General features: G+C 38.6%; 1 protein-coding gene across 1 annotated transcript in view; it reads right to left on the bottom strand.

Annotated features, from left to right (window-relative positions):
* The window catches only part of LOC111148084 (aprataxin and PNKP like factor), an 83825-nt gene that overhangs the window by 35456 nt on the left and 23340 nt on the right, over nucleotides 1-25029 (bottom strand). Inside the window, exons 3-6 of the mRNA XM_022504479.1 lie at nucleotides 24298-24470; nucleotides 20417-20564; nucleotides 19752-19884; nucleotides 11603-11784 (exon numbers count right to left, since the gene is read on the bottom strand). Of these exons, the coding sequence (XP_022360187.1) occupies nucleotides 11603-11784; nucleotides 19752-19884; nucleotides 20417-20564; nucleotides 24298-24470 (636 nt within the window). The remainder of the gene's footprint in view (nucleotides 1-11602; nucleotides 11785-19751; nucleotides 19885-20416; nucleotides 20565-24297; nucleotides 24471-25029) is intronic.

Raw genomic sequence — 25029 nt, 5'->3', positions numbered from 1 at the left:
AAAAAAAAAAAAAAAGAAAGAAAATCTTTAAAAAAGAAAAGAAAATATATACCTGTATCAAACATTTACAATCACATCAAGCATTCATTGAAAAAGAACCAGAAAAATACAAATGAAACATTAAGAGAATACAACTTTGCTTCCATTTGAATATAATTTTTCCCCAAACACTACTAGTCTTTTAAACTCCCCATTCAATAATGTGTCATGCTCTTAACTTGTACTGTCTTTATAATTTCTGTTACTGAAATACTTATTTCTACCCTCTAAATATAATCATGATTTTTTCCCCTTCAGTTGAATGGTAAAATTACTCCTCCCTCACATAGAAAAACTTGGATGAAGCTGTGTCACAAAAAACTCAGAAAAAAATTTGATTTCTTTGAAGTGGTTGGATAAAAGTTTCAGTTTAACCAAAAAGGTGTTTTGAACCAAGTAACATTCTCATTAGCACTGCAGAACCTTTTTAATCTGTACTTACTACCAGGACAAACAGTAAGCCTATTCATATCCTATTAAAAATGACTTCTTAATTACCTAACTTCCTGTGGAGTGGAAACGTAGCTCAGATAAACTTCAGTCCTCCTGGTAACCACTACTGGGATATGCTGACAACATAACAGGTATATGTGAAGGTTCAAACCCATTTATAACCAAGGATTTGTGTATGCTGGCTGCCACCTGGAGAAAACTGGTTTTGATATCACTTAATATCCAATGGTTCACATTTCCTGAGAAGATACTAATTAGCATGACTTCTTTGGGACTAATTAAATTATTTTTAAAGATTTATTTTATTTATTTGAGAGAGAGAGACAGCATGAGAGGGGAGAGGTCAAAGGAAGAAGTAGACTCCCTGCCGAGGAGGGAGCCGGATGTGGGACTCCATCCTAGGACTCTAGGATCATGACCTGAGGTGAAGGCAGTTGCTTGACCAACTGAGCCACCCAGATGTCCAATTACTTAAATGTTTTGATAGTCTTTTCTTTTTTCCTTTATATATATATATATATTTTTTTAACCATTGCCATTTGCCATTTACCAATTTTGCCATTCAACTATATATGTGTGTGTGTGTGTGTGTGTGTGTGTGTATTTGAGAGTAAGAGAGTGAGTGAGCATGAGCCAGGGCAGGGGGCTGGTGGGCAGAAGGAGAGGGAGAAGGACAAGCAGACTTCCTGCTAAGCAGGCAAAGTGGGGCTCAATCCCAGGCCCCTGGGATCATGACTTGAGCTGAAGGCAGACACTTAACCAGTTGAGCCACCCAGGTGCCCCTGATGGTCGTTGCTTTTTTAAGATACATAGTATTTAAGTTTTTTTTAAAAGGCTATCCAAACTGACTAAAGATATTGCAAAAGGAACCTAGTTCTTACCCATATTTCTTGAATGGTAATAAACAACCTATGAGAAAGGCAATCTTGCTACCTCTTGGAGCTAACCCTCACCCTGGTGGTATTCATGCCACAATTCTCTAAAACGCATACTCTTTTCTCCCAAGCTGCTCAATTACACCCCGATCTCATCTCCCTCCAATACAGGACCAAACTCACACATGCCAGGGACTGGAACTCTTGGGTAGGAATGGGGCAATCCTGACCCACCTTCCCCTTGGCAGTTCCTCACTGAGTCAACTCACCAATTTTCTTTTTCCCTGTTTATGTAGAAACAGGGCAGGTTAGCAATCCCTTGGCTAAGCGAATGTCCAATAAAATGTCAGTCTCTTGTTCCTGTTGGCATCTCTAAACTCCACAGTGAATTGTTTTAGAGTGCTTTCTCTCTTGGTTTCAAAGAGAGAACATAACATCTCTCCACAAACAGAGCACTCCCCCCAAATTTAAAATCTTCTGGCCTCTCGGGTTTCTTTGTATAAAGCCTGGTGGGGGGTGGGGGGCAGCGGTAGGATGATGAACCCTTCTCATTCCTTTCAATAAGCCTCACAGGGAAAGGCTTGACTCTTACTGCTGGGGGTCCTTTCAATCATGAGATACTTATACTTAGAACTTTTGTCCCCAGCTTTGGGCCTCAGTAGCAGTTTGGAATTGATAGGGTTAAAAAAAAAATCCCATTCAACATCCTGTCGATTATTATAGGGAAAAAAGAGACACAACTAGGGAAGCAGCTAAATAAATTAGAACCCATTCTTACCATGAAACACTATGCAAAGGTTGAAAATTAATAGATTTCTCTCTACATATAAGATTTTTTTAATTAAACAAGAATCTTATATATACATATAAATATATATACATATACATATACATACACACACACACACACACACACACACACAATTCCATTTAGCTTAAAAAAAAATCCCTGTCCACCTATGTATTTACTTGTATAAATTCAAATAAAAATGTTTAGAAGGATACAAACCAAAACTGTAGTAAGGCCAATGGGATTGAAGGATAAGGCAAATCAAGATTTCTACTTTATACTCCACATGTTCTAACATTCTTTTTTTGATAACAGCATGCATTTTTTTGCCATTTAAAAAATAGAAAACAGGCCAAAGAAAATAAAAGATAAGAAATGTTTAACATTATTTCAACTCTCTCTACTGGGTTTTTTTTTTTTTTTTTCAATCTTCACAAAGAATAATTAACACACTAATTTATTCTAAAAGAGAAAGAAATGATAAAGTCACGGGCTATGGATCAGGGGTTCTCAAATATATTTTAGGAGGCACAAAAGCTGGAATTCATAATGTCCTTTATGGAACTTCATGAAATATTGATACTCAGTAGGCCCTTGGCATTCAAGAATTTAACATTCATGTTTTCCATTATTTATAAAGGATCCCAAAAATCCATTACATGCAGTAATTTGTAAGTTTGCTGAGACATAAATTTGTCCTGTGCCAATTACAAAGCTCATGAGCTAGAGCAAATCACTGAATTGGCAAGTGAGGGAAGAGAAAAGATGGAAGGTGCTGTGTATTTAGAAGAAGCAGGAGGAAGGCAGAGAGGTCCGTGTTTTTAAGCACCCACACTGCTTAGACGAAAAGGTGAAGAATGAAATGTGGGTGGCTGAAGGTTCATAATAGAGAAACAGGGTTCCCTATACTATAAAAATATATGCTACAGGCCTCAGGGATCAAGCTGGTGTAAGGTGACCTTGGTGCTTGGCAATGGCTGGAATGTACTATTAAGAGTATTAAATTGTCTGTTAACTTGCCCAGCAAGCCCTCCCTTGCCCTTCAACCATTTGAAGTTTTTAATGTACCACAAGGGACAGGCTACAGAACTTCTGCCCGATATAAGTTCGCCGAGGTAATTTGCTGCCCCTGGAAGGAATGTCTGTACTAATAAGTTGCCTTCAAGGTCTTGCATTAGTCTCATTAGCACCACATACTAAGGATTAAAAATCCCAACCTCTAGCCCCACCTTTACTCTTGAGCTTCAAACTTAGTCAACCACTAACTAGACATTTCTTCCTCAATATCCTGTGCACCTCAAACTCAAAATGTGAAAACTAAAATCCTCCGCCTGTATTCTATACCAAAGTTTCTGCCAACGTAGCTTTTCCAATTCATTCTGGCCAGAACCTTGGAAGTGTATCTTTCAGTCCTTCTTTTCCCTCACTCTACTCAGATCCAAGGAACAAGTCCTACAGTTTTGTTTCTTAAATATTTCTCTGACCTGATGCCTCTGTGCCATCCTTAATGCCACCAACCTAGATCAGAGTCTCTTTATTTCTTGACTGAGATGTCCTCATTTCCTCTCTCATTTCCCTGTCTTTCATTTTATTCTCTTTCAGTCTCTCCTCTAAAGAGCTTCCAGGATTACCTCTGTGGCCAAAATCCTCTCAAATTCCTCCCTCTATGACTGGTCCCTACTGCCAACTCCATCCTCACCTGGCTTTACAGCACAAATTCTAAAAACAATAGTTCCCAGCAGGCTATCATTACTTCCTCTGCTCCTGAACCTGCTGCCCATCTACCTGGATGGATTCCTACTTCTACCTCTTCTGTTAAGATTCAGCTCAGATCAGTTCTTTTAGGATCCCTTCCCTGGGAGTTGGCTTAGGCACCCCCAGAAAAATCAATGTGGTGTCAACATTATTTCACGATTTTGAATCATGTCCCCCACAGGACTATGAGCTCCTAATCAGCTATCTCTTACTCATGTTTTACCCCAGATTCTAGCACACTGCCTTGCATATAATAGAAAGATGGCTTAGTGTAATGATTACTAGAATGATCTTTGAAGTAAAAAAAAAAAAAATGTATCTTGAATAATAGTTTAGCCATTTCCTAACTTTTGACTTTGAACAAGCTGATTCCAACTCTCGGAGTCTCAGGTCTCTCGATCGGTAAACTGGGGATATTATCAATTAACTTTCCAGGATTTTCTAAAAATGAAATGAAGTAAGTATAGTTGTTGGTCTAGCCCATAATAAGAGCTCAGTAAACGGTTCTGTGTTTGTTTTAGTTAATAGCATTATCAATGCCATGATATCGCTACTACATGCTTAATGAATGTTTGCTGAATAAATGAATGAATGAAAAGATGTCTCTGTGGGGCTGAGAGAGCCAGGCCGTAAATGGTATTAAGTGGCCCATCAGAAAAGCAAAGATACAGGATTCTCTGATGTAGTAAACCAATACTGTGGAGCGCTGGGGCAATACAGCCTTACTTAAGAGATGGCTGTGCAGTAAAAGTTATATTCTTCATCTCCCCTGCTACTTTCATGAAGAAATAGGAGTAGGACTTCACAGCCGGCATGTGTATGGAGAGAAATGAGATGCCTCACAGCTAGCACACAGCATTAGCACAGCGGCATACACATACAGTGCAGGCAGCAACCCTGGAAATGGCTCTCGCTACCAAAGCCTCCACCTCCATATACACCTACACTCTAAATGCACTGTGTGCAAGTTTGCTTCCAAATAATGCAGATATAATAGAACTCTCTCCTTAGTCCTGATTTTATTTTATTTTATTTTATTTTTTTTTTTACAGAGAAAGAGTGTGTGTGTGCATGTGTGCATGGGAGTTGGGAGGGAGGGATGGGAAGAGCAAAAGGGAGAGAGAAAATCCTAAGCAGGCCCCACACCCAGCCCAAAGCTCTATGCTGGGCTTGATCCCACGACCCTGAGATCATGACCTGAGCCAAAATCAAGAGTTGGAGGTTTAACCTACTGAGCCACCCAGACACCCCTAAAGAACATTTTCAATACTTCCTCCTCAATATGCTGTTAGTCATCAGGTTCTGTTAATTCTACCTTCAAAGTGTCTCTCATGGCCCTCTACTTCTTTCTGGTCCAGTGCCACTGTCTAGCTCAGGCCTTTATTCCCTGTGGCCTCCCATGGCACCTTCTTAGGCAGTTTCTGCCTCCATCTTCTGTATGGTTGCTATGCCATCTTCCTGTCCCCTTATTCTCCTTCCCAAAACACTTCAAAGAGTCTCTGAGGCCATAAAGTACATTCCTGATTTCTGTATAGTCTGGCATCAAGTGCCATCTGAGTTGTTCCCCAGTTTCTTATGGAAGCTTCCTCCCCCTCGCCCCACCCACCCACATCCATGCACCTGTCCATGCAAGCACTTTCGCGACACTCCAGCGCAGATGACATCCATGGGCCACACACACTCTCCTGCCTCTATGTCTCTGCTCATGCTGTGCTGCTCATGGACTGTTTTCCTCCTCACTAACCCCATTTGCTAGCACCAACCATCTTTCAACACCTAATATAAAAATCTCCTTCAAAGAGATTAAATAAGCATCTCTCCCCCGACACACACAATATACACCTTCCACCAAACAATAATGTAATATAAGCAACCAAGCCAAGGTATCTACTGTGCTCAGGACAATGAAGATACTCTCAAAATAGCATCGATACCACCCCACCCCCAACCAGCTTTCAGGAATAAACAACCTTTTTGGTAATGCCTTAAAAGCTTCACTGAACACCTGGACCTTTTGATATCCTGGATGACTTAAAAACAAAACAAAACAAAACAAAAAAAACAAAAAAACAACTTTCTCAATAACCCTGATTGCAGTCTTTAAGTTGGAAGAAAAAAATGATACATCCAAACAACCAATGGGGTACATGACACTCTACAATCAGTTCTCGGGATTCATACTTCCTGAGATAAACACTTGCTAAATTATTGGTTTTGCCAAATAAATCACTATAGCATCCTGATAAGGCAGAACAACCTTTATCTTCAGGATATGCTAAATTGGGTGTTTTTCTCCTCTTTATATCTCTTTAATATCTTACTGCCTGAATGGACTTCTGGGCTGTTCATGGTTAATTAAACTAAGACGCCCACTGTGAGTTAGGGACTCATGACCCCTGTAGCTAGAACTAGAGGTCAAGATCATTTCACCTGCCATATCATCTACCACAATCAGTTCCAAGGCTCAAATAAGGACAAATTAATATAAATGCCCAAAGACTTAAATGTGAAATTTAGATATGGGTCAGACAAGTATGAGGGGGGTGGAAATGGAGGAAAGATTACATTATTATAAATTGTTAGCTTACTATGCCACCTTCTACAATGTCTAGTCAAGCCTATCAAAACAGAAAGGCAAGATTAACTTTCTAAGATAGCAGAGTAGGAGACCTTAGTTCCATGTTCATGGATTAGAAAAACAAATATTATTAAAATGTCTATGCTACCTAGAGCAATCTATACATTCAATACAATCCCCATCAAAACACCATCAACTTTTTTCACAGAGGTGGAATAAATAATCTGAAAATTTGTATGGAACCAGAAAAGACCCCTGAATAGCCAGAGGAATGCTGAAAAAGAAAACCAAAGTTGGCGGCATCACAATTCAGAACTTCAAGCTCTATTACAAAGCTATAATTATTAAGACAGTATGGTACTGGCACAAAAACAGACACACAGATCAAAGAAACAGAACAGAGGGGTGCCTGGCTGGCTCAGTCAGTTGAGCGTCTGCCTTCAGCTCAGGTCATGATTCTGAGGTCCTGGGATCGAGCCCCACATCGGGCTCCCTGCTCAGCGGAGAGCCTGCTTCTCCCTCTTCCTCTCCCTCTGCCTGCCACTCTGCCTACTTGGGCTCTCCATCGCTCTGTCAAATAAATAAATAAAATCTTTTAAAAAAAAATAAGAGAAAGAAACAACAGAGAACCCAGAAATAGTCCCTCAACTCTATGGTTAACTAATCTTTGACAAAGCAGGAAAGAATGTCCAATGGAAAAAAGAGTGTCTCTTCAGCAAATGGTGTTGGGAAAATGGGACAGCCACATGCAGAAGAATAAAACTGGACCATCTCCTTACACCATACACAAAAATAGACTCAATTTTCATGAAAGGCCTCAATCTGAAACAGAAATCCAACAAAATCCTTGAGAACACAGGCAGTAACATCTCTGGCCGTAACGCAGCAATTTCTTGCTAGACGTGTCTCAAAGGCAAGGGAAACACAGGCAAAAATGAACTATAGGGACTTCATCAAGATAAAAACCTTTTGCATAGCAAAGGAAACAGTCGACAAAACCAAAAGACAATCAACAGAAAGGGAGAAGGTATTTACAAATGTTTTATCAGATAAAGGGCTAGTGTCTAAAATCTATAAAGAACTTGTCAAAGTTAAGGAAAACAAAATACAATTCTACACAGTTTAAAAAAAGAAAAAAGAAAAGCAGATAGGATTCAAGGTAGGAGGGACTCTAACTCAGATTAAAAGGAATAGACAGAAGCGGGCTGCAGGACACTGAGGCCTCTTGGTCTTCCTGGAACTGATGTGGAACAGCAGTCAGCAAAGCAAGGTGCAGACTGAGGAGTCTGGCGCTAGGCCAAAATCCTATATATGATCCTTCAGGCCCAAGCTTGGACAATCACAAGGCTTTGGCCAGCAGGCCTCATGGGGGAAGCTGCCCTCCCCACAGCAGACATGGTGCATAGCCAGTGTGTTACAATTTTCTGGAGGGAGTTGCAATCAAGGACTCAAGCCTCAGTGGGCTAGCCATGCTTATGGTGCATTCCTAGCCCAGGTGCCTCCATCCAGAGCCTCTTTGGTAGGTGTGGGGGAGGGGTGTGGGCTTAGGCCCTTCCCAGCGATCTTCAGTGATCCCCCCCCGACATGGAGCTTCAGCTGAGGCACTTTTCTGTACTTTGACTCAGTATCTTTTCACTCCTAGCTCTCTTCTTCTCCTTTGTCCTTGTCTAGAAAGAGGCAAAGCCTTTGGTCCAAGGCTCCTCAGCAGTTAGAGAATTCTCTACACCTATGCTGCTGATTCTTGCCCAGTGCTGTTCCCTGGAACAAAATGGAATACTGGGGAGCCAAGTCATTTCCCCTTTTGCTTGCATTGTCACACTAAGTGAAGAAAGGCTTGAGTTACTTTCAGTTTGGCTGTCTTAACTGACCACCTTGACACCTGATCACCCAACAGAGGCCAAGTCAAAACAAGAGAATCCCCTCTAGATGCATGAAATTCTGAAAGTCTCTTCTTCCTCACATCAGCTCTTTCACCTTACGGTATATCCCATGTGTTTCCAACCATTTCAAACCTCATTTGTTAAGTTGACATGGACCAACTTAAAAACTACCAGTTTCTGAATTTATCCAGATCTAACTATAGTATCCCCCTGTCCAAAAATACTATAATACCTATTATTTATTCTTTCTAGACCCCCTTTCCTCCAACTGTCTGATAATGGGTGTACATATGACTACAAAGGGGTAACGATACTACTTCATCTGTCTGAGCACTGTGAATGGTCTAAGTGGAGATTTCATGATCAAGTCCCTAGAATTTACCACAGAAGCAACCACAGAGAAACTCTCATTTCTCCTCTTAAGTTGAAAAACGAGATGACATGAGCCTGGAGCTACCAGCGCCCACGTTGTATACCGTGTGAAGCAAGCCTGCCATCAGCAGTGAAGGATGATTCAAGAGGCAAAGATGGGAAAACCACAGACCAACATGATTTTGATCAAGTCCCTTGTACCAGGTGGTCTTTATAATCTATAGTTCCTGCTGTTTTCCTTTCCATTCTGAAAACTGAATTATTCCTCTATCTTTGTGTGCTAATCATCAAAGATGATGTCCAACAATTCCTCCCATCCCTTTATACACAAATTACTCCTGTCATCAAGCAGTGGAGTTTTATCCCCTCCCCTTGAATCTAGGCTGGCCTGGTAACTTGCTCTGACCAAAAGAATGCAGCAGAAATGACACTGTACCAGTTCTAGTTATAGGCCTTAAGAGAAGACTGGTTCTACTTTGACACCCTTGGAATCCAGCTTTCAGGTAAAGATGTTTGGCCTAGACTACTTACTGGTTAAGTGGAGAAAGGGAGGCCCAGCCAGCTGCCAGCCATTCACTCAATCCTCATGGAGGCACTATTCACACAAGGGAAGCCATTTCAGATGGCTCCAGCCTCTGCTGAGTCCCCAAATGAATGCAGCCCAGCTACACCATAAAGATGTTACAAAAGAAATGCCCAACTGAGCCCAGCTAACCCACAGAAGTATTAAGAATAAAACATTGTTAGGTCACTAAATGTTAGGGTAGTTGGCTTCCCAGCAATAGTTAATAAGCTTTAAACACTATTTGCTTCAGTTGTTTCAGTTAGGCCTCCTTCTGTAGTTTATAACAGAGACCTAATTAGATTATATAAATTATGTTGATTATTTCTTTGAAGTTAGTAGATTCAAGCACCCTCATGTTCACTCCCAAACTGGACAGTTACATAACCCATAAGGAGCTGCAGAAAGATGCAAGAAAATTAATGAGAAATAGGAATAATTTCAGAGCAATTATCTTCATGTCCAGACATTAGTAGAGTCGCAAAATTGTAGGCAGTCTAATCTGTGTGTCATCAAAATCTCACAAATACCTCGAATATCTTGGATCTGTTTACTGCTCCTCTCTGCAATCTATCAATTAAGAAAAGTGTTTCTTAAGTTTTACTTGTCATTGGCAAAGTTGGGTAATGGGTTGGGATAAACATAGCAAAATATATATACCACAGATTTTCTTCTGGGAAAAAAACAAACAGAAAACTTTTCTTTTTTGGAAAAAAAACCAAGGCAGTCATACTAATATGTTCAGAGAATATAGCATATTAGCATATAACTCAAAGTTAAACAAGTTTTTTTGTTTTTTTAGATTTTATTTATTTATTTATTTATTTGACAGAGACAAAGTGCCCAACAGGAGAGAGGCGGAGGCAGAAGGGGAGAGAGAGGGAGAAGCAGACTTCCCCCTCCCCAGCAGGGGGAGCCCCATGCCAGGCCTGATACCAGGAACCCTAGATCATGACCGGAGTCAAAGGCAGATGCCCAACCAGCTGAGCAATACATTTGAGTCAGAAAATGTTGTGTTTTCATTTATTAAACCTGACTCCATAAGTAAGCCAAGGAGTTGACCCTATGGGGATTAGACCCCACTTCCCTACCTAGAAGAAAGGATCCATCGAGAAGCTAGATCTTTCCTAATGGGAGAGGAGGCTGGAATGAAGCCAGTACTACAAAAGACCCAAACCTCCGGAAGAGCAGACAGCATTTCAATCATCCCAGTGTAAACTATTCTAAAACCAATCTACTCCTTTGGTGTCTAATGACACTAAAAAGATGGAGACCCATGAAGCTGAGCCATAGGTCTGTAACGATCATAAAAACTATTACCTAAAGCCATGTCTCTCTAAAGAGGAAAAATACCTAACCTTCCTGCCCTGGACTTGCTCACTCATTTGTGCAATCTCTCTCTCTAACTCCCTCTTTTTTTTTTTTTTTTTTTTTAAAAGGCATCCAATAATAGGCCCCATTTTCATTAAGTACCCAGAGTTAAAGAATGCTTAAGTCAGCCAAACCATTCTAGTGAGTTAGCAAAAACTGAAAGAGGAAAGAGAAGTTTTTCAAATACTGAAATTAGCCCAGAAGTAATGCTGCAACAGGCTATTGAGAACTAGCCTATCAAGAAAAAGGTGATTAGGGGCACCTGGGTGGCTCAGTGGGTTAAAGCCTCTGCCTTTGGCTCGGGTCATGATCCCAGGTCCTGGGATGGAGCCCCGCATCGGGCTCTCTGCTCAGCAGGGAGCCTGCTTCCTCCTCTCTCTCTCTGCCTGCCTCTCTGCCTACTTGTGATCTCTGTCTGTCAAATAAATAAATAAAATCTTTTAAAGAAAGAAAGAAAGAAAGAAAAGAAAAGAAAAAAGAAAAAGGTGATTATATGTAGTCTGAGAATGACCAATAAAAGAACCCAGGTTTTCAGAATGGAGGTACCAATTATAACCGTCAAGTGGTCTCCACTTTTTTTCCAGTCTGAAAACTTCTATATTAAGTAGATTTGTTTTCTACAAAGTAAGTACTAGTAGTACTAGTTTAGTAAGCCAAAAAAAATCTGGGCTAGTTTTTATCTTCATAAACTCAGTAATAAAGAACAGCTTTGGTTTTTCCTTGCTGTATACAGCATATAATTAATTCTTATCTAGAACACTTGATGAAGAAAACAAATGATCAAATAATAAATTTTTTTAAGATTTTATTTTTAATTTCTACACCCAATGTAGGGCTCAAACCCACAACCTCCAGGTCAAGAGACACACTCTACCAACTAAGCCAGGCTGGCACCCCCAAATAATACATTTAAAAAAAAAAAATCACCTTGGATGAAGTGATAGACTCTTCCTGATCAGCATCTTTGCACTTTTTCCCTGTGTCTTGTTCTGCTGATGTACTTTCTGAACTTCCTGATGAAATTAATCGCTTTCTTCCTTGTTGTGTTATGTTTACTTGAATTTTATCTTTGCAGATTTCTTCTTTTCCACTTTCCTGGATTATATTATCTTAAACACACAATGAAAAAGAAGAAAAAAATTACCTCCTGTATCTTCAAATGTCAATAATCCATTAAAAGAAAGAAGAAAAAGGATTAAAGGACAATTAAAAGGAAAGTTCCATTTAGATTAATGCCAACTTGAAAACACTTATTTGCATATCTCAAAAAAGTATTAAGCAGCACTTTGGTCAGGAGCTCCAGCCCTGGAGAGAGCCACACCAATATGCTAAAATGAACAGGTGTCATCTTTGAACTGCTTCACCTTACCTCTCTGAACTCTGGCTTTATCATCCCAATGATAGGAATTATAATAATAACAACTCATAGAGTTACGAGGAGTAAATGAGGTACAATATATAAACTATAGCAGAATATTTGATATGTGTTAAATATGTATTTTTTATTTTAGCACTGAATTTCTCTAACAGAAAATTCAACATCTAGCTATCCAATGAATCTGACATACAATTATTGAGCCCCTAACATCCACAGTGAGGAATTCAACTCAATAACAGATTAAGAACCCAAAATAAAAATGGAAAAAAAAAAAAAAGAACCCAAAATAACCCAAAAACAAGAGTGATCACCACAAACCTCACCAATTTCAAAAATAAGTCTCAGTAACAATGGACACTGTACCCCATATAATATTTACCTAAGGTTCAATATATATGGCAAATTGAAGTTAGTATAAAATTTTCTTAATAAATCTATGATTCCTCTAATCAGAAAAAAAAATCTACTCTTTTTTTAATTAACTTACATGTATTATTTGTTTCAGGGGTACAGGTCTGTGAATCATCAGTCTTACACAATTCACAGCACTCACCATAGCACACACCCTCCTCAATGTCCATCACCCAGCCACCCTATCTTTCCCCCCTCAAAATCTACTGTTTTTTTTTTTAAGATTTTATTTATTTATTTCACAGACAGAGATCACAAGTAGGCAGAGAGGCAGGCAGAGAAAATCTACTGTTTTTAAGAGAACAATTTTCACGTTTAATTATCTGTCTCCCCTACACTCAAATGACAACTTCCTGAGGACAGAAACTTTATGTGTCGTGTTCACCATTCTCTCCTGGTGTCTCCAGCACCTAGAAATGTGTCTAACATAAAACTGATGCTCAATAAATGTTTGACTAAATGAATTGTGAACATAAGCAGAATTGGTCCAAAGATTCCCTGGAGAGTCTGAATATAGGTATGTAAGGCAATCCATAGTCACTAATGTTCTAAAGCAAGGTTTGGCAAATTTTTCTACAAAAAGCCAGAGCGTAAATATTTTAAGTTCTGTTGGCCATATAGTGTCTGTCATAACTACCCAACTCTGCCTCTCTGGCGTAAAAGCAGCCACAGACAATACATGCAGGGATGAGCACAGCTGTGTTCCAGGAAAACTTAAGTGACAAAAACAGGCAGCATGCTGGATTTGGCTCATGGCCTGTAGTGTACTCAAATTTGTACGAAAGGATATTCAAGTGGCCCGAAATAACAGTCCTTCATTAAAGTTAGGAAAGAAATACTATCTACATTATTTAATAGGAAAATCAACTGAACCAATATAAACATAATGTATATACATAAGAAACTTATGAATAAACTATTCAGTAACTAAACTTTGCCTAAATTACTTAAATATTTCCTTTGAATCTAAATTAGGAAAATTTCATATCATTTTAGAAATTGTCAGGACTATACAGCTTTATGCAGCAAATGTCCAAATGCTACAACAGATGTGAATTAGTCAAATCAAGAGAAATAATCAACTTACTATACTAAGAACTAAAAATATAAATTAAGACACAGCATTTGCCCAAACAGCAGTTTACCATATTCCAAGTGTCACACATGTACATAAAATCATAAAACTAGGAGCACCTGGGCAGCTTATTCAAGGTTAAGCATTAGGCTCTTGGTTTTGGCTCAGGTCATGATCTCAGGGTCGTGAAACTGAGCCCCAACTCTGAGCTCAGCACAGAGTCTGCTTGAGATTCTCTCCCTCTGCCCCTCCCCAACCTCTAGCATGCTCTCTTGTTCTCTCTCTAAAACAGTCTTTTAAAAATCATAAAATTAAAAATATATATTTAAAATATTCTTCAATATTCCAAGTTCTCCACTACAAATATTCCTTCTAAGGACCAGAGCTCATTTCTTTTTGCATAGGAAGAAGCCATTTTGGTATTGTAAAAATCCTCTTTACAAAGAGTACATAAAATAAAGAGCTTAATTAGTTCATAATAATCTTCAAATCTGGCATACCAAACATTTTTCTAAATCTGGAATAGGTACTTCGGGCTCTCTGCTTAGCAGGGAGCCTGCTTCCCCCTCTCGCTCTGCCTGCCTCTCCGCCTACTTGTGATCTCTGTCTGTCAAATAAATAAATAAAATCTTAAAAAATAAAAAAAATAAATCTGGAATAGGTACAGTTAAATGACTGCAGTAGGAAAGAAAATCTGCTAAAACCAATCACTTCATTTTTATTTTTTTTTAAAGATTTTATTTATTTTTTTGACAGAGATCACAAGTAGGCAGAGAGGCAGGCAGAGAGAGAGAGAAGAGGAAGCAGGCTTCCTGCAGAGCAGACAGCCCCATGTGGGGCTCGATCCCAGGACCCTGGGATCATGACCTGAGCCGAAGGCAGAGGCTTTAACCCACTGAGTCACCCAGGTGCCCCAATCACTTCATTTTTAATATTACTAGTTGCATTTACTTATATGAGCTATTACACTAACAGTATCTGAAAGACAGATAGCTCAACTACACACACGTCATTCCAATCACATCCGTCCAACTTCATCCTCCAAAAGAACCCCCCCTAACAGTTATATTAACATTCGAAGTGTATCCTTCCCAGCTTGCTGAGGTTAACCAAATATACCTATACACACACACACACACACACAGGACCAAAACTATAAATGCTATTATTCTTGTGGGATAAATACATAGAATCTGTAGATCAAAGAGTGCTGTATATTTAAATATGTAAGAAAGACTGGCAAAGCAGTCATATATTTATTACCTATTTGTATTTATTCTTCTGTAGTATGTCATATACTAGGTCCAAAATTTCTGAGTTTTACCTTCCTTTTTGTTGCTAAGTAAATAATTATTAACCTTCTATGTTTTAGAAGTGTGACAGATAACATCTCCCAGTAGGTTTGGCAGTCTGCTACTTGCCTCTGGCTTGGTTTTTGGTGTCTTCTGCACACAAAGTTTTTGTTCTTATTTTTGTTTTTTCACTTTTAACCTAAATGCACCTGTCAATTTTCCCCTGATGGTTCCAGGCTCCCTCTCATCATAAGAAAGCCTCCCAGAAGTAATATAAATATTGTTCACATATTTTCTTCAAATGCCTTAATAGTTTTAATTTCTACATTAAGATTATTAATTCAATAAAAATTTAAGAATATGGTATGAGGTAGTGCTCTAACTCTGTTTTTTTTTAAATGGAAAGTTAATTTTCCCAACATCATTTATAGTAATAATTCATCCTCTCCCTATAAATTTGAACTGATAATTTTTAATATATTAACTATATGTTAATTTGATCTGTTTCTGGATGTTTCATTCATTTTTTACTCGTTGAACTTATCTATCGCTAACATGCTAGAACTATCAATTACTAAAAGTAGGAACCAGGCTCAGATTGTGATATAAAAAGGTTCTCTAAAGGAACAGGTATTCCTGTTATTCAAACTGTCCTTGAGCATATAAGGGAAAATCTAATTTATTGCATACAACACCCACATAGTCAAGGCTAAAATCTGACATAGATGGCACACATGGAGGAAAATAATAACCACACTTATGAATACAGACGCAAATGTTCTAAACTAAGTATCAGCAGCTCTGATCTAACAGAGCTTAAAAATAATAAGCCATCAAGACAAATCAGACTTACTCTAGGAACCCAAGCATGGTACATTAGGAAATCTACCAACATCACTAATTACACTGACACATGAAAATGCAGGAGTATTTCTTTTTTTCCTTTTTTTCTTTTTTAGCCCCACCCCACCGCACTGCTTGCCTATGCCCTCCCCTGCCTGCATCCCTATCTACCCCTTTGCAGGGCTATATCTATACTAAAAAATTCATCAAAGAATTCAATAGCTATTCCTGAAGGAAAAATAAGAAAAATAAAAAAGAAAACATCCTAAACATGGTAAGAGTATCAAAACTGAATACCATTTTAATGCTGAAATACTAATAGAATCCCTATTAAAATCGGCAATAAGATAGAGCTGTCAATTTTATCCATTTTTAAAATTACAGGGTCTAGGGCGCCTGGGTGGCTCAGTTGTTAAGCGTCTGCCTTCAGCTTGGGTCATGATCCCAGGGTCCTAGGATCAAGTCCTGCATTGGGCTCCAGGCTCAGGGGGAAGCCTGCCTCTCCCTCTCCTACTCCCCCTGCTTGTGTTTCCTCTCTCACTGTGTCTCTCTATGTCAAATAAATAAATAAAATCTTTAAAAAAAAAATTATAGGGTCTAGTTCATGAAATAAAATTTTTTAAAGGCAATAAATGGAGCAAAAAAGTCAGAACTGCCGTAATTTTGTTGCTATGACTGTACAGCTAGATAATCTGAGAAACTTAAAAACTATTAGAATTACTAAGATAATTTAGCAGGGCTGCTTTAAGTTAAACAGAATAACTAGCACTTAAGTAAAATTTAAGTTACAGTCAAATTAACAGAATGTCAGTTCAATATTTATCATCTGCGTTGAGTGGTCATGTGGAAAATATTCAGAGTACAAAATTAAATGCAAACCAAATGATTTGGGGACTACTTCAATCTTTTTCAGCATGTGCTACTTTTCATGACTCCATGTTGGAGAGTTAGTAGATGGGAGAAGAAGCGTACTACAGAGTAGAATGATTTAAAAATTTAAAAGCTCCTTTTGCAATCCAGCACAGGTGTCATAGCCTGGAAATTATGACTTGTCCTAGAGCCTAGGAGGCTAAGGGAACAGAAATGACTGGAAGCCAAGAGAAGAGAAGAGAAGCTCTGAAGGCCTATGCCCAAATATATTCACTTGTGAATCACTAAGGGACATGCAGAAAATTTTAGCCCAGGCCTGAGAAACTCAGGATAACATCCAAGGGCTAGTATCTGGAAACCCAGAAAATAAACTAGAACTATATTGGCTGAAAAACAAAAAGGACAGCCTGATCACAGCAAAAATTCAGATATATTTAAGGATTAAATCAAGAATTAAACTAAGAAAAGATCTAGGAGAACATGCAAGGACATATTAAAACAAAAAAGTATTAAAACACCACAACACAGAAAAGGTAAATTTAGGTGGCTGTATAGTGACAGCTCAGCACGTGGCCTTTAAAGTCAGAGAGAGCTAGGTCTCCATTACGGCTCTGGCCTTTATTACATGATCCTGGATAAGACATTTAACATCAGTTCATGTTATCTGTTCTGTACCTAGTGACACAAAAGGTTCCAAAGTATCAAGTTAATCAGATAATCTAAATAGGTATCAATGAACAAAGTATAGTGCTAAAAATGCAAAAGACATAGGAAAGTAACCTACTTCTAAATGAGTCCAAAATGCATCCTAGAAATTGATTTTTTAAAATCTCTAGCATTGGTCTATTGATCTGGATGATTTATTACTTAAACAAATAAAACAACAATAATAATAATAAAGTACAGGGCAGAAAAAGTCAAACTATTTTGATTTTTAATTAGCTGGATTCAAGTGCTAAACTATTCCTATGTGTATTTCTAACTCTTTCTATTTCTAAAGGAATTAAGTAACCTAAGTTTGCTCTTACAAGTACCCCCCAAAGTCTGCTTATGAGAAAGAAGACATGCTAGAATCCAAACATTTTTCTATCTTATTTTGAAGCTTTAGCATTTTAAGTACATTGTGTATTACATAATACTCTTGTCCAAATCAATGGCAAATTGTTATCCTTTGCATTTTTAAGATGAAGTACTCAAAAAGGTGCTTCATATTTTACAGGGTACTTCTGGCTAGTTAAAGTTAATAGTTATTTTTAATCTGAAGCAAAATGTATTTTGGACTATTATAAGCAAGCTAATAATAGTGGTAGCACAGAAGAGTTTCCGCGCAGAACAGCTCCAAAAGAGAAGGACTTGCTTGCAGAGAGGGGGCTGACATTGTTCCAATCTTTAGTCAATTGAAGTTATTCTTTCTATAGTAGAGAAACTGGTCTACTGAGAGAAAGTGCCTACCCCCTCTCCACGACCATTCACCACTCCCCATTTCCTTCCTGCAAACTGAGGAATTACTGCACTTAATGAGAAATGTTACTGATAAAAATGTTACATATGTAATGGTGGGTGGTGGAGGTTTGAAAACCACTATACTGGAATAAAATTCTTACCAGGAAATCTTGGGTTTATATATGAAAATTCTCCAGATCACATCTCTCACAATATATAACATATAACCTACTTTTCCCAAGAGGTCACTCTGATCCTATGAAATTCCAAACTCGAATTAAATAAGGAATATTTGGTATATAACATATGTGATCCAAATCTTGAGATTGCCTCTGTGACCACTATGCTGAATATGAGAAGCAGTGAGAGCAGTAACATTCAACTCTAGCACGTATTCAATTGTGCTCAGGGTACAATGGCAGAGTAGTGTGACTGAACTAATCATACCAAATAAAACCAGTATAAATTTTGGACAAAATATTAAAAAACAACGATTTGAAGGCATTGCAGAGTGATGAAAAGGCAGAACTGGAAAAATTAAGTATAAGCTGTGGGGTTTGTAAATTTGTAGCTTCCCCCTCCCCATCCACCCAGGGCATCTCCCAATCCACAGGTGGCAGAAAGCAGCCTTATTGGTTTAACCGGCCAGAGCACAGATTTTGAGGCTTGGTAGATCAGGTAGAAAGTTAGGAAGCCTCAGAGGCCATGAGCCAAAATTTATATTTAAAACTGACCCAAGTCCTTCACTGGCTGCTGAGCTACATGTGGAAGGACAAGCAGCAGATGGAAGCTGCTAGGACTAAGCAGAGGCTGTGGCTGGTGACGGCAGCAGGGCAAAGAGCGGGCAGGGTCCGAATTAGTGCCTATTAGAAGATTGCCTACTAGGCCAAATTAATCACTATTAAAACAAAAATATTTCTTCAGAGGAACATAAAAAATCTCTATACTATATCATTCATAATATCCAATATCCCATAGAAAGTTACTAAACTTGAGAATAAACAGAAAATGTGGCCCATATAAAAGAAAACAGGGGTGCCTGGGTGGCTCAGTGGGTTAAGCCTCTGCCTTCAGCTCAGGAAATGATCTCGGGGTCCTGGGATCGAGCCCCGCATTGGGCTCTCTGCTCAGCGGGGAGCCTGCTTCCCAACCGCTCCCCCCAGCCCGCCTGCTGCTCTGCCTACTTGTGATCTCTATCAAATAAATAAATAAAATCTTAAAAAAAAAAGAAAAGAAAACAAGCAGTCAATAGAAACTACACCCAAGATGGCTACAAAGTTGCAAATAAAAGACTACAACAATGCAGTGACCATTATAATCTTCAATCAATGGGAATGCCCAGCAGCTGGCCTACATCGCCGTGGTATCTGCCATGACAGTGAGCTGTACTGGGACAAAGGTCCTCTTTTTTGACTCCTCCAGCACATAATCATGTGTGCCTGGCAGTTTTTTATTTAATTAAATTAATTTAGAAAGCTCTTACTGTGCTGACCTTTTATCACTGACATGACACCACCAGGTATGTTTGAAAATCTACATTACTAGAAGTCCAGCACATAAATCAAAAGGTAATTAGCAGGATGGTGTATGATAAATGAAATAACGTAACAGCTTATGTTTTAAGTTAGACTTCATGTACACATCTGAAGAAATGTTAGGCTAAGTGATACTAGGCTAAGTGATACACTTATGCAACCACTAGTCTATCTCCATTTCTTCAGAAAAACTTCTAAATTCTGCTTAATGTTTTCAAAAAAAACCTACCCCTCTTGCTGACTGTTGCTGAAAGGTTTTGATCACTGAGATTTTCTGTTAACATCCATGCTGGAAGGATTCTTCTCCTCTGCGAAGGATTTGACTGTTGCTTACTGTGGTCTCTACATTCACCTAGGAAACACTAAAAAGATATCCGTATCTTAATTATTAAAAATAATCATGCAACCTTAATGAAATTGTAAAATTATTTACTTTGCAGGAAACTACCATTAAAAAAACCTATCTGGGGGCACCTGGGTGGCTCAATGGGTTAAAGTCTCTGCCTTTGGCTCAGGTCATGATCCCAGGGTCCTGGGATCGAGTCCCGCATCACGCTCTCTGCTCAGCGGGGAGCCTGCTTCCTCCTCTCTCTCTCTCTCTGCCTGCCTCTCTACTTGTGATCTCTGTCTGTCAAACAAATAAATAAATAAAATCTTTAAAACAAAAACAAAAACAGCCTATCTGCAAGTATGGGCTGAATTACTCAAATTTCTCAAAGAAAGAAATTCATTATCTCTATCAGTTGACATGGTGGACTAGTGTGATATTCTGTACAGCTTAACCTAAAAACAGCAATGCTGGTAATAGTGTCATGATATACTTAATTTCAGTTGTCTTTTCTCTCCTTGAAATAAGCAGTATGTTACAAATGGATGAGATCTTAAATTTCTCACCTCACTGTTTGCAGAAGTAGTTTGGGTCTTAGCTATTTCTGTGCTTCCTTCCAGCTGTGGGGCACCAGTTGTCTCATCAGGCGAGTTAACGGAGAAAGATTTTGGTGTTTCATTCAGTATATCATCTTCATCAAGCATCTGACTATTTCTATAAAATAAAAAATCATTTAAAACACTTTAATTATACCATGTCATTATAAATGTGATTCTCCTAAGTACATCTAACTAATGAATTATGCTCCTTCTCTTGGCCTTAGCAAGACAGATGATGAAAAAAGCAGATGATAGCATAGAATAAAATACATAGACTAAAATATGTTCTTCAAAAAATACATTTATCTTTCCAGATGATTGGCCTAGAAACCACTAGCTATTTATGAGAGGTAGTAGCTACCTCTCTTAAGGCTTAAGAGCTCTGTCCTTACTCAGTTATTTGTCCAGGTAGCCCATAAAAGTTAAGATGGCCACCCAGCACCCCAAGAGAAATGCAAACTGTGAGAATAACAGATAAGCTCGTATGGCTTTTGAAGAAAAAAATAAGATCCTGATGTCATGTTCACACGTAGCTGCTACTGGAGTTCTGGCCAGTATAGCCATTTGTGAAATCTCCCCAAACCTGTAGTCCAATCGGAAGCTAATTCTTCTGACACAGGAACATCCATGGTCACATGTGGAACACACTAGCAGAACCAGCTACCTCACACTTGGCTGCAAAGTGCAGTAAGATCATCCAAAGTTGACGGATTATTATTCATTATTGATACATAAAGAGAAGCCAACAAATGTTTTTTGAACATTTGATAATATAGATGGAAATACTATTCAGAAATAAAAAGGAATAATTCACTGATACACAACAACATGGATGAATCTCAAAGAAGCCAAACCCAGAAGGCTACAAATCATGTAATTCCATTTAAACCACATTCTGTGCTTTTGGTGTTCTATCTAAGAAACCACTGCCTAATCCAAAGTCACAAAGATTTATACCTGTATTTTTTCCTAATTTCACAGTTTCAGCTCTAATATTTAGGTCTCTGATCCATTTTAAGTCCATTTTTATATGGTGTGAGGTAGAAGTCTAACTTATATTCTTTTACAAGTGGATACCCAGTTGTCCCAACACCATTTGTTGAAAAGACTACTGTTTCTCCCATTTAATTGTCCTGAAAATCTTGTCAAAAATCAGTTGGTCATACTGTAGGGGCTTCATTTCTGGACCCTTGATTCTATTTCACTGATCTATATGTCTTTCTTTATGCTAGTACCATACTATCTCCATTACTGTAGCTTTGTAGTAGGTTTTGAAATTGGGAAGTATGAATCCTCCAACTCTTTTTTTTTTTTCCAACTTTTAGGAACTGTTTATTTTCCATCAACCTTATTTCCATTTTGTTTGCCTTTGTGGAAGAGCACCTTAAGACCACTCAGTTGTTGTTCCTACCTATTCAGTGGCCTGAGAAGTGGGAGCTGCAGACAATCTTCACTGGCAGGCTGAGCGCTCCAGTCTTCAGCAGAAAACTGCTGAACAGACACAGAGGGCACCTGCACACCTCCAGACCAGTCTGCAACTTCACACTGAGTAGTAGTGAACTCAGAAGCTGGAGCACTCGTTCACCCTGAAATCCCTCATTGGTCATAGCCTTTCCAGCAACAACCTGCTATTCATTTTCAATCTCTTGAGGATCCCTGGAGAAGCAGAGCTCAGGCATGACCTCCCAAGGGTATTCACAAGAAATGGTATCAGGTATGCACCGAACTTCCCATGCCAGCATTCACCACATCAGACCCACTATTGAGCTCCCTTGTTGCAAGGGTTGGCAATGTCCACATAGTGCAGAGGAGAGTCTGCCTTACTCAGAGCGGTGGTAGGAAGGCAGGTTAACGTGAGATGCCTCTCTGAGAATCCAGCCCTTGGATCAGTGACCACCAGAAGTTGCCTGGATCTGGTTAGTGAAGGTTTCTGGAGTGAAGCAGCCAGCAACGGGAGTGGCTCCAGTTGCAGCAGCAAACTTCAGCACAGCTTGCTGGGCAGTATTCCTGGATGATATGACACTGACATCAACTGGTAACAATGGCACGAGCTGCCAGCAGAAGCTTCTCCCAGGTTCTCTTCAGATTTATGATGTAGATGCCATCACTTTTCCTTTTCAGATATACTGTTCCATTTGGAAGTCAAGGGTGGTGCCAACAAAGTGGGTTCCTGCTGCAAGGAATTTGAGGACATCCTCCTTCATTGCAGGACATCAGGGGCTCCAGACATTGTGAAAGTTTCCCTTTCAGTTAGAACAGGAATCCCTCAATCCAGCAGGAAGTTTGTTCTGATGGCTTTGGGGGGTGGTAGGTACCCCACAGGGCATTCATGCAGAACGCCATAGGGACCCCCTCCCCCGGGTAGTGCAAAAAACTCTTCTTCTTTTTAAAGACTGTTTTAGCAATTAAGTTATTCTTTGGGAATTATGCTTTGGGATTAATTTGCTCCTGTCTGCCTATCTTCTTAAAGTAGAAACACAGATCATTGGGTTTACAGCTTTCTTCTAATACAGGCATTTAATATAAATTTCCCTCTAAGAACTACTTTAGGTTCATCTCACAAATTTTTATTTTGTTTTCAGTATTATTTTTTTCAAAATGTTTTCTAATTCCCCTTGTGATTCTCTTTGACCTAACAGTTATTTAGAAGTGTGCTGTTTAATTCCAAATTTTGGGAGATTTTCTATTTTATCATTATTGATTTTTTTTTAATTATGCCCAACATGGGGCTCGAACTCATGATCCCAAGAGCAAGAACTGCATGCTCTACCAACTGAGCCAGCCAGGCACCCTATTGTTACTGATTTTTAATTTAATACTATTGTAATCACAGAACACATTCTGTACACTTTTGTCCATCTACTTCTGTTAGTCCAGTTTATGTAGACTATAATTTAAAAGCTGATGGCACCTGGGTGGCTCAGTTGGTTAAGCGTCTGCCTTTGGCTCAGGTCATGATTCCAGGTCCTGGGATCGAGTCCTGCATCAGGCTCCTTGCTCAGCGGGGAGTCTGCTTCTCCCTTTGCCCCTCCCCCTGCTCCTTCTCTCTCTCCTCTCTCTCTCTCTCTCACACACACACACACACAAACACATATTCTCTCTAAATAAATAAATGAAATCTTTAAAAACAAATTAAAAGCCAAAACAGTGGCAAATAATCTGCTAATGACTGCCTCAACAAAACTAGTGTATTAATATTAACTTTACATTAGATGTTTATTATAATACCTCATTTCCTCAGTTTTCCAATTCTATATTTTCTGTTATTTTTATGAGGAGTTCAACTAAGCCAGAGGGATTAATACCTTAATAAAATTTAAAAAGCTAAAAGAAAATATTAAGAAAATGTAGTTGGTTTCAAATTACCTATCCTGGTTACTATTAGATGGAAAATACATTCTGAACACAATGGTAAAAGACACCACATATGCGAGCAATCACTGTTGAGGTGTAGGTTTCCAATGTCAAATGTTTGCTGGAGAAACACACACGGACACATATACCATACATACCCCATGTAACTCCTATACTGCAACATAGTTTAATCCTAGAATGGTTTCTACTGAAGCATTTGTGGATGGCTGAGGAATTAGGTTACAATTACCATTTTTAAAAATTCTTTTATTTAAGAAAAATTTCTCTTAAGATTGTATTGCTTTATTTGACACAGAGAGAGCACAAGCAGAGGGAGCAGCAGAGGGAGAGGGAGAAGCAGGCTCCCCATTGAGCAAGAAGTCGGACATTAGGCTGGATCCTAGGACCTGAAACAAAGGCAGACACTTAACCAACTGAGCCACCCCTAGGTTACAATTACTATTACTCGATTTAATTTCATCAGGCAATCTTACCTTAAAGTACATTCCATTTCTGCTTCAGAGTGTGTAGAGGAAACAGAGAAAATGTATTTGTCGACTAGCAAAGAAAAACTGTCTCCAGGATTCAACCAGCGCCATACATTTCTCTTCAAGGGTAAGAGCTGGCTCTTCTCAGAAGACTGATAAAAACATGGATTTGTGTGTATCTAACAACAACAACAAAAAAATAGGGATAAAATTCTAAATTATGAGAAAAATACAACTAACATGAACTGATCCAAAACTTGGGTACCAAAACAATTTCATTGCAAATTTAGATTAAAAGTCTAATAAATCTGGCACTTATAAGTACAATAATTATTCTCTATACATAAAAGAGGAGAAGGAGCTAAAATATACCTCTCACTTCTGTAGGAACCAAAGAAAAAAGCAAAGTTATCAATTAACTCGTTAGAAGATATTTCTACTTTAAGAGGGACCATCAGACATAAGAAAGAGAAACACAAAAAATAATTCTCAGTATGGAAACTTAGTCCCCCAACTTTCAAATCCATAATTCACTAATTCCTTGAAAATAGCTAGTTTCTTTCATATTTATTTTCTTCCAGTAAATTCTTACTATGAGTAAAAGAATGAGATATTATAGGAAGAGAGACTTTGATCAAATCTCTCAAGCAAACAACATAGCTTGTTTGGATTGTTTTTGCTCTTCACTAAGGAGTTTTCTAACATAGACTAATATAGAAAAGAGAGCATTAAAACTAA

This window comes from Enhydra lutris, unplaced genomic scaffold, assembly GCF_002288905.1.
Source record: "Enhydra lutris kenyoni isolate GAN:26980312 unplaced genomic scaffold, ASM228890v2 scaffoldscaffold18, whole genome shotgun sequence".
Taxonomy (NCBI): Eukaryota; Metazoa; Chordata; class Mammalia; order Carnivora; family Mustelidae; genus Enhydra; species Enhydra lutris.
This window is presented reverse-complemented; position numbering and strand designations above follow the sequence as displayed.